General features: G+C 41.6%; 1 protein-coding gene across 1 annotated transcript; it reads left to right on the top strand.

The window, feature by feature from the left end:
- Nucleotides 1-1188: 1188 nt before the first annotated feature.
- Nucleotides 1189-5398, top strand: LOC129812732 (ankyrin repeat domain-containing protein 18B-like). Its single transcript, XM_055864557.1, has one exon. The coding sequence runs from the start codon at nt 1383-1385 to the stop codon at nt 2979-2981; it is 1599 nt and encodes a 532-aa protein (XP_055720532.1). The 5' UTR covers nt 1189-1382; the 3' UTR covers nt 2982-5398.
- The last annotated feature ends 5031 nt before the right edge of the window (nt 5399-10429 follow it).

The following is a 10429-nucleotide window of genomic DNA, read 5'->3' as shown; positions in this document are numbered from 1 at the left end:
CTTCAAAAGGACAAAGAGGGCATGAAAAAAACATGATCCTCAATACTATACTATCAAGGTTGCTATGTTCAGAAAACTCTCTCCTGACACGTGGACAGGACATGGATAGTATTAGTTTCACAGCATGGAGCAGGTTAAGTGGAAAAATAATAGATGTCCTACAAACAGAGTTCTTGTCACTGATTACAGAGATCAAAGTGATCAAAGGCAGTGAGGGCCAGGTTTCCTGGAACGGGGAGTAGAGGGGAGTCGCTACAGTATGTAAACAATACCTCCATTTATTGGCACTGTATTAAGCAGTGTTCAAGTGGTAGGGCGGTGTTTTAGTGGTAGGGTGGTGTTTTTGTGGTAGGGCGGTGTTTTTGTGGTAGGGCGGTGTTTTTGTGGTAGGGCGGTGTTTTAGTGGTAGGGCGGTGTTTTAGTGGTAGGGCGGTGTTTTTGTGGTAGGGAGGTGTTTTAGTGGTGTTCTAGTGGTAGGGCAGTGTTTTAGTGGTAGGGCGGTGTTTTAGTGGTAGGGAGGTGTTTTAGTGGTAGGGAGGTGTTTTAGTGGTAGGGAGGTGTTTTAGTCGTGTTCTAGTGGTAGGGCAGTGTTTTAGTGGTAGGGAGGTGTTTTAGTGGTAGGGAGGTGTTTTAGTGGTAGGGAGGTGTTTTAGTCATGTTCTAGTGGTAGGGCGGTGTTTTAGTGGTAGGGAGGTGTTTTAGTCGTGTTCTAGTGGTAGGGCGGTGTTTTAGTGGTAGGGCGGTGCTTCCATTCCGTCTTAAAAAGCAAATGTTCTGTCTATTAATAAATCAGTGCTCCTAACCGGACTATACTCTATTCTCCACTGAAACCTTTGGGAAGAGAAGATGCATATGTATGAGTCATTATATGATACACTATAACTTTCATAACATGCAGCATTGGCTGACCTTTAGCAACAAAGGACATAGATGGAGACTCCAAGCTCTCTATTTTCCTCCATGTGAGAGAGTCTGGTAAAGTTCATTAGAGTTGCCGTGTGAAAGAATGGTAACCTGGGGGGAAAAAAGAGACTGATTTAAGCATCTCTTTTGCAGCCACTTCTACCTGGCACACATGAAAAACACTGGTCATGTTTTTCTCCTTGAGTAATTATTCAGTTGAAATAGCATATATTTTCTTCTGGCGGAGGCAGGTTATTCTGAATGGAGGTTGCAGCAGCACAATGGTCCTCGGATGGCTGTTTCCCTGGCAACGTGGGGAGGGCGTGTCGAGAGAGAGGTATAAAAATGCCGGCAGCTCCTCACTGAGGCTCACTCTGAGGTAAATACACACACTGTCAACACAAACAGGGTCCTGATTCACTCTCTCTTCCTATCTCAGAACACAGTCTGAGGCTCACCTCCAGAATTTACTGTTAAGTATGATGAGACCTAAGGATCTGCGCCAGGGCTCTGGCACAAAGACCTTCCTGGATGCCATGCACGGGGGCAAAGTGCACCTAGCACGCTTTGTCCTGGATGCGCTGGACAACCGCATCATCAACTCCAAGACAGAGAACGGCCGCACCCCTCTGATGTTCGCCGTTTGCCTGCAGGATCCCGTGGCCAGGGCCAAGTTTACCCGTCTGCTGCTGGAGAAAGAGGCTGACGTGAACTGCCAGGACGAATACGGGCGCACGTCCTTGAGCCTGGCCTGTGAGCTGGGCCACCTGGACGTGGTCAAACTTCTGGTGCAGTTCAACGCCAACCCTGATGTGTCTGACACCTGGGGGAACAGCGCACTGATCTACGCAGCCTACACCGGCCACAGCCACGTGCTGGAGTTCCTGGTCAGGTCTTTCAAAAGAATGGGCATGAGGCTTGACCGTACCAACCACGCTGGCCACTCTGCCATCCAGGTGGCCAACTTCTTTGGGCACGACCAGTGTGTCCAGGCCCTAAACTCTGGGAGGAGGGGGGTGGTGTCAGATGACCAACTAGGGGAGGTCGGGATCGGGAAAGAGGGAGGGACCGAGCGGAGGCAACCAAACAAGCTCCCCAGGCAGGTTCTGGAGAGGTTCTCTAAACCATTCCACAGCACGGATGAAGACCAGCTACCTAAGGTGTTCCAGAGACAGCTGAGGGTCGGGGACAGCAACGAGCTGTGGGCGCGCATCAAATGCCAGAGTAAGTCCCTTGAGAGAAACAGCAATTGCCTAGAGAGGGGCCAGTCAGAAGAAGAACAGGATGACATATTCCCAGCCAAACAGATACAGTCACAGAACTGTAAGCTAAGGCACATGAGGGGGGTTAAAACAATGAGCCATTGCCCAGAGCCAAGCCAGAAAAATGTCAGCAGAAACGAACGAATGAAACAGGAGGTGACAGATAGTATTTCAGTCTGGGGCAAAGCAAAGTCATTTAACCTGGACCTGCTGAGCAGCAGAAAGCAGTCCTATCATGGGGATGTGTGTGACATGAGCCTATCAGCCAGGAAATTAAAGAGAGCCTCGCTGCAGGACGAAAGAGCCCTGATAGTCAAGACTGAATGTCAAGAGAGCAACTGTGAGATGACAAACGATGCTGACAAAACTGTCACTGCGCAAAAAGCACTTTTAAACGGCAAAAGTCAATCTCCGAGAGAGCCCGAGGATTCCACCAGGGCGCCAAAAGATGAAAATAATGACTTCGCTCAATCAAGCTGGAGAGGGAGTCAGAAGTGCGGCAGCCTCCCTCCGAACGGACGACTCAACAAACTCCTCTTCCACAGAGAAGAGATGGAGCCGGAGAAGATTCCTGTCCATCCCCTGGGGTTCACCGGGTTGGGAACCAGATTACTTCGGCGATTCACCGCCCCTGAGTTCATGAGACTGGTAATTAACTCTTCCTCCGATTCCTCACAGGGCAGAGGGAGGATGTCCCGGTCTGAGACTTTCCCCTTTTCTCACACTCACCAGAGAGTTAACAGTCAGCCAAGCGTGGACAGCATTAGCGGGGTGAAGTGTGAATTTGAGAGCAGTTCCTGCGGTGTCTCCGAGTAAAATGAAAATCAACTGTTGAATTTGGAGAATTAGTGGCAGTTGATTTAATAAAGCATTTTAGATTCCTTTATTCTTAGATTGGAAATGAAAAATGATCATATAGTTAAGCTAAGCTTGTGTTTCTTGAGTTTAACGAGTACAGCCCATTGCTTTGTCTGTAGATTCACATATATTTGACACAATATTATATTACACTATTAATTAAATGTGTAGCGTATATTCTATTTATCATGCATAATTATTTATAATGAATCATGCACAGGCCATGCTATATGAATTGTAATATATTTATTTAATGTTTTCAAATGTGACAGTATTCTAATTTCTGCATTTGATACAATGTATGTGTGAGAGAGGGGACGAGAGAAAGAAAGAGAGAGATGAACCTGTGTGAAAGGGGACGTTAAACATCAAACTGAATAGGAACAAAATAGTGGTTTGTTTATAAAGATCAAGAGTCAATATGCATTATTTATTGTTTTTTACAAAAAGATTATAATGTATAATTTTATTTTTCATGAATGTCTTACCTAGAAATACTAATACATTAAATATATTGTATGACTGGAAAGAATACAAAGACAATGTGCAATGTGTTCTCAGCTGGTGCACACATTTTCTGTAGCAACACACACATCCTATAGTTTAAAAAGTTGGTCGCAACACAGTGGAAGGGATGGTTGAGGCAAACACTAAAACAGCATCCAGGCATAAACACACACACTTTTAAGTTAAATTCATACCATATAAGTACAGTGGCTCTGCAATTAAGTCCTATAATATTACAAGTAAGTCCTGTATTTACATGATTTGTTCATCTGCTACATTTCAAGTTGATATTCTAAACTGAAAACTTATTTGCAATTTCACGTTACAAACCATTCACAACACTTTTCGGGAAAAGCAAAATAGAATAAATATTAAAAGGAACATGATTCCTTGAGCACAATAAAAAGAAACAGCCATCCCCTCATCTACACATTTGTCATGGTGATACTGGCAGCAGGTCTCTCATGTCATCTCTTAGTAGCATGTTTTAAACATTCTGATCAGGCCAGGTCTGCCTTCATTTGGCCATGCAAATTGTTTACTGACAAAGTGAACTTCAGTCAGTGTCCCATATGGTTGTAGAGGTATGTAACATCAAGCTTCTCTCCAAGTCATGAGCTATACATGATAAAATAGCTGTTAATTTCAGCACTTTTCAGGAGGAATGAAGCATTATTTCAATGAGCTGTAAGGGTACCAACAAATTTGAGCACGTCTGTAAGTGGTACTCACTCAGATGTCCTTAACACTTAATGTTTTTGAGTACTGTTAACAAAACAAATATTAGGTTATATAGTAAATCGAACTTTATTTGTCTTTGTTCTGCTGATCTAAATGAAAGAGTTTTTACAAGTTATGATTATTTAATATCTTACAGACAATCTAACATTTATTAAATAAGTTGTTCTTGCTTGATTGTATTGTTTTACATCTTTACATTGATATCGGAGTTAAAAATACTGTATTTATCCGTGTTGTGATGATATCAAATGATTATGTTTTTTCTAGTTATGAATACTTAATAGTGCCACGTGGCTCTGTTTTTAGAGTATTGCGGGTAATTCAAAATGTTTAGACTTTATGATACTTTTACACAATGTTGTATGCATGTTCGAAGAAAGAAAAGTATATTTCTAAAATAGTAATAAGCAGTTTGCTGTGCTATGAGGTGTAATTGATCATGAGGAACGGATATCAAAACCGTCAAGCAAATTGATGTTCAATAATGAGACAAGCCATTCCCACCAACAACAAAGTCATTAGCACCACTCTTAATGACAGAGGCTAAGGTGGATTCAAATGACAAATCGTCAAATACGTAAAACAAAGTTAAACATTTAGACATGGCCATTGAAAACTACTTACACTTGACAAAAATGAGTAATGAAGGTAAATAAATTAAGTAGAAGGGACACTAAATGTTTATGTTCACTCAAAAAATATTCATGTTCAAGTAACTTCAATCTTTATAGTTCACAATACATAATGCAATTTAGTGTCAAAAAGTTAATGAAACACAAAACAGTGAAGTATTTCGAACTTAAAAAGATAACTATATGGGTGGTGATGTTATTATTTGAAGTATTAAACACTGGCATTCTTTGAGCTGGGTGTCTCGAATGGTTCTAAGCAATGGGATTCGACAGAAAGATGTAGTTAGCAGAACTAATTACTTTTTACAGTAAATACGTTTATTTTTCATTATTTATTATGATAAACAAAAAGAATTACAATCTTTTTTCTTGTATTTGAGGAATGGGAAGAGTGGACCCGAAGGTCCCTAGTTCGAATCCGGCTGCGGCCAGAAATACAATTTCTAAACTACAGTCTCCAAAAGTGTTATTATATTTCACATTGGTGAATTTAAGATTACCTGAGTTAATGGAAAATTATGGTACTAAGGCACAGCATCTCAGTGTTTGAGGCGTCACTACAGACACCCTGGTTCGATTCCAGGCTGTATCACAACCGGCCGTGATTGGGAGTCCCATAGGGCGACGCACAATTGGCACTGCGTCATCCGGGTTTGGCCGGTGTAGGCCGTCATTGTAAATAAGAATTTGTTCTTAACTGACTTGCCTAGTTAAATAAAGTGTTGAATTTAACATTTCAATAACATAATCATAACATATAGCAAATCAGTTCTAATGATGTTGGTTTATTGTACACTGAGTGTACAAAACATTAAGAACACCTTCCTAATGAGTTGCACCGCCTTTTGCCCTCAGAAAAGACTCAATTCGTCGGGGCATGGACTACAAGGTGTCGAAAACGTTCCACGGGGATGCTGGCTCATGTCAACTTCAATGCTTCCCACAGCTGTCAAGTTGGCTGGATGTCCATTGGGTTCTTTGCGACCATTCATAATACACACAGGAAACTGTAGAGCGTGAAAAACCCAGCAGCGTTGCAGTTCTTGACACACTCAAACCAGTGTGCCTGGCACCTACTACCATACCCCGTTCAAAAGCACTTACATCTTATGTCTTGCCCATTCACCCTCTGAGACCCATGTCTCAATTGTCTCAAGGCTTAAAATAATTATTTAACCCGTCTCCTCCCTTTCATCTACACTGATTGACGTGGATTTAGCAGGTAACATCAATAAGGGATCATAGCTTTCACCTGGATTCACATGGTCAGTCTATGTCATGGAAAGAGCAGTTCCTAATGTTTTGTAAACTCAGTGTATATCATATTAACCAAGCAGGCTTCCTAGGCACATTATGCTGTACCCGAACAGGCTTCCTAGGCACATTATGATGGAATGATAAAGGAAATAAATGAGCATTCAGACCAGACTTCCTGATTGAACTTCAGTAAACTACATTTGTGTGTCATGTTTTAAGCATCACGTGACCCTATTGTCAGTATTCGGCTACATTCTTTTCTTTAACTTCATCAAGTAAGCAAAACACAATTCACTTTGTTTCCTATTATACGGGCATAGTGGGAATGAATACAAACGTATCATCATCAGCATAGTGTCTTGCTTCTTCTCTTCTTTCCTATTAGCCACGTGCGGAACTTCATTCACCCATTTACCTTATAGGCTATAAGCATCGCACAATAATGCACATTCCTCATGCTTGCTGTTCAACCTATGGGCTCAATTATCACCTTCATCTCTCTAAACCAATGGGTGTAAATCTTGGGATGTATTTATACTTCAATTTACCCATGTTCTCTCACTTGCTGTTTTTCAGCAACAGTTGTTGAACGACGGTGTCTGCTTTTCGTGTTGTTTAAATTATGTCAGATGCCAAAAGCTCCCCTGGGGAAAGGTTTTGTGTTGTTGTTGATTTAACCTTTATTTAACTACACATAAAAAAAGGGGTGTAAAAATAACAGTTTTGACTTATTTTAACCCATGATGAGTATTTTCAACACTATGAGGAGTCAATGAGCACTAATGTTGGAATTAAATCGGAGTGTAAAATTATGCAGACATTGCAGTGTAAATTCAACTAAATTCAGTGTAATTTTAACAAAATTTTGAGTCAAATTAACTCTGAAAATTTGACACTACCCGTAGGGTATCTTTAACACTATGTAGACCGGGACCAAATGTTATCTGAAACAGTGTTGAATTCAAATCTATAGGAGTTAACCCCGACAACGCTGGGTCAATTGTGCGCCACCCTATGGGACTCCCAATCACAGACGGGTGTGATACAGCCTGGATTTCCAGCTACCGATCTACACCCACTCTCAGGTAATTCCTCATGACTAGGATTTCCCCGAGAATAAGTTAGAGAATGAACAGCCATTATGTAAGTGGGCCCTAAAAAATATGGGTTGTTTATGAATTCTAAGGACCAATAAAAAGGGATAAAAAAATTAGGTGCTGGATTTTGGGCCGTTAGAAACAACGACAGGGTGTCCTTTCAGAACACGAGGAAGCAGTAGTTCCAGTTCAAGGCTTTAATGAAGATCCTCACACACATACAACACCACTCTCTCTGATACTAATTGTGGTTCTGTAAAGAAACTTAGGCTATAGCACAGTATGGGAAAAAAATATGCCTATTTGTATGTCAACAACTAAACAAGCTATGTGGAGCCAAACACATGCTAGAAGCACAAAGAATAATAGACTAATGTAGAAATATCTACACATTATAAAACATAATAAGCATGAGCAATCTACAACCGAAAATAGGCTAGCAGCACAGACAAATTCTAACAAACTGCCAGGTCGGGTATTACGCTAAGTCCCGGGATAAAATGCTGCTGATTGGCTAATAAACTTATGATGATTGGCGTGACCTTATTCCAATAGGAAAACCCAAATAAAGTTGGGGTCTTGGAAATGAGACGAGCTGGCCGTTTTTACAGGCCCATTTTTCAAGACGCTAGGCTATAGGTTTGCCCAACCAGTCTGGTCCTTCCCCCACTCCCTTTGCCGCGCCGCGGCCACCTTCACCGCCACCACCCGGGCCCCTTTCGCTGTTGCGGTGACCAAACCTCTGAACCCAGGCTACAGCGTGTCCTTTACATCGCAGAGTTTGTGGTAGCATTTAGCATCTGCCGCAATGTTTTGCTCCATGTTATCCCCCAGGAGGTTGATAAATTACATTTCTATGATTTGTGGTTAGCCATCATTCCACATTGATATATAATATCATATATTTCAGACATCAGATCTGGTCGGATTTATCGTAAATTGCTCTTTAAAAAAAACGTATAGTCCCTCGGGGCTATTCATGGGGAACACTCAACCATATGAGATTTCTTTCCATCCGGGATTCTCATTCACAATCATGAATGTAATTTTTAGCTGGAGAAATAATCACAATGGATTATTACTCAGAACTTTATTAAAACTGATGAAGAATACATGTGCTTCCCGCACACTCAATGCCTGAAGTAAATGCAATTATCAGTGTGCCCTCTGCTGTCAAGGCAGACAATATTAACATTACAATTAATATTTGATTATGGCTGTTTGCTAAACAACATGTTGTCTTTGGTCATATTCTTTCTTCCGCAGGGAGTGCAAGAGTTATTTCCAAATACAGCTATCCTTTGCAGGGACAAGGGCACATATATGCTGCTGGTAGTGTCTCACACGTATAATTCATGATGGACCTATTTCACTGACGATATTCCTCGCTACTCATTGTCACTTCATTAAGTTCTGCACGCAATGCATAGGTATAGTCATTATAATATGTCTTTCATTGTAGTGGCTATCGTGCCTGTATAACAGTACTCTTCTTGCGTTGTGTACAATCAGTCATCGTTACGAACTCCAGCTTTTAGCACCTGTCATGGAGATTTATTCTGATACAGCACAAAATTGCACTTCATGCAATGCACGTCTCACCATCCAACTCTGCACTCACGCACGCTGGTTTGGTGCTTGTTCACTGGGCAATGTAGCTACAGAAATAATACAACAGTTACTATATATCATATAATATTGTAGCGACCCGCACAGACAGCTGTGTGTTATGTGTTAGGCTAGTAGGTGGTTGTGTTGTACCTACCAGTACCCAGTGTTCGCGGGGTCCAACATGCCAATCAACCTGCTATCTGCCAATCACGGGAATGCCTGGAATGTTCTGATGCCGGGCATCCTGGCGGTTGGCGTGGAGGGGGGTTGAGCATTGGAAGTTAAGACCAGGTTTAGCCTTTGTTCTCTCTCTTACGTCTGGCCTTCACAAGAGAAGGTCACGGTTGGCTTGTTGTTATCTTTCATTTATTTGGTGTGGGCTACGGCCAAACAGTAGCCTGTGTAAAGTTGGGTTAATAAACCGTCAATTCGTAAACTCAATCCTCTGTCTGGACAATTGTTCCTTTATGATCTAGTCAGGTCATTACAATATTAACAATGTACTTGATAGAAACAGCACAAAATTGCACGTCATGCAATGCACGACTCACCATCCAACTCCGCACTCACGCACTGTACAAAATATACTGTAACTACCCTGGGTTTGTAAGCGCGGATATCGACACTGTCGCTTGAGCATGCTTTTGGGGCACAGTCGATATCGCGCTGGACTTCGGGCTAGAAGGTCGAGGGTTCGAGGCCTGCTCCCTGCCTGTTTCATTACAATACGACCCCCCCACCAGACACAGCAAGTTGCTAGCTAGCATTAGCTGAAATTCTCTACAACAACTATGCACAAACGCACGCTGCATCTTGTGTATGATGTTCTAATAACATTTACAAAATTGTACATTCAAACCATCACTTGGGAGCATAAAAATCACTTTTGATGTACAGTGCTAACTGAAACATCCACCCTCGTAAGCAAGCCACGCAAACCAGCCAATAAGATGCCATGTTGAGTAGGTGAAGGCAAGACCAAACTAAAACCAAAAACCCATAGGCTTAACAATAATGTGGCAAGGGGAATCACCAATTTAACCCTGTAACACTTGCACAAATCAATATAATAAAATTGTATTATCATTTGTACAGTATAGACGTGGTGTAGGCTTCACAGTTCAATGAAATTCTTACTGGCAGTAATTTCATTCACTCATCGGGCTATGTCAATTTTATCATGTCATGTTGATCTACGCTCTTAGAAAAATTGTTTTTCAGCAGTCCCCATAGGATAACCCTTTGGTTCCAGGTAGAAACCTCTTTGGAAAGGGTTCTACTTGGAACCAAAAGGGCTAATCTGGAACCAAAAATATTTATTCAAAGGGTTCTCCTATGGGGACAGCCGAAGAACAATTTTAGGTTAATTGGCACTTTTCCCCCCAGAGTGTAGCATTGATCTAGTCTAGTGCATGTGAGCATGTGATGCAAGGCATTGCGCAATGACAGTCACGACAGATTTCTCTCCATGTTTTAATTATAGCTATATCCCCACCAAACCGTTTGACCTTATAAAAAGACATGAGCAAAAAAGAAAAAAAACTGTAGAAACGAATAAGAT

The sequence above is a fragment of the Salvelinus fontinalis genome, chromosome 16 (assembly GCF_029448725.1).
Source record: "Salvelinus fontinalis isolate EN_2023a chromosome 16, ASM2944872v1, whole genome shotgun sequence".
Taxonomy (NCBI): domain Eukaryota; kingdom Metazoa; phylum Chordata; class Actinopteri; order Salmoniformes; family Salmonidae; genus Salvelinus; species Salvelinus fontinalis.
The sequence above is the reverse complement of the archived record's forward strand: the minus strand, read 5'-3'. Positions and strand labels throughout refer to the sequence as shown.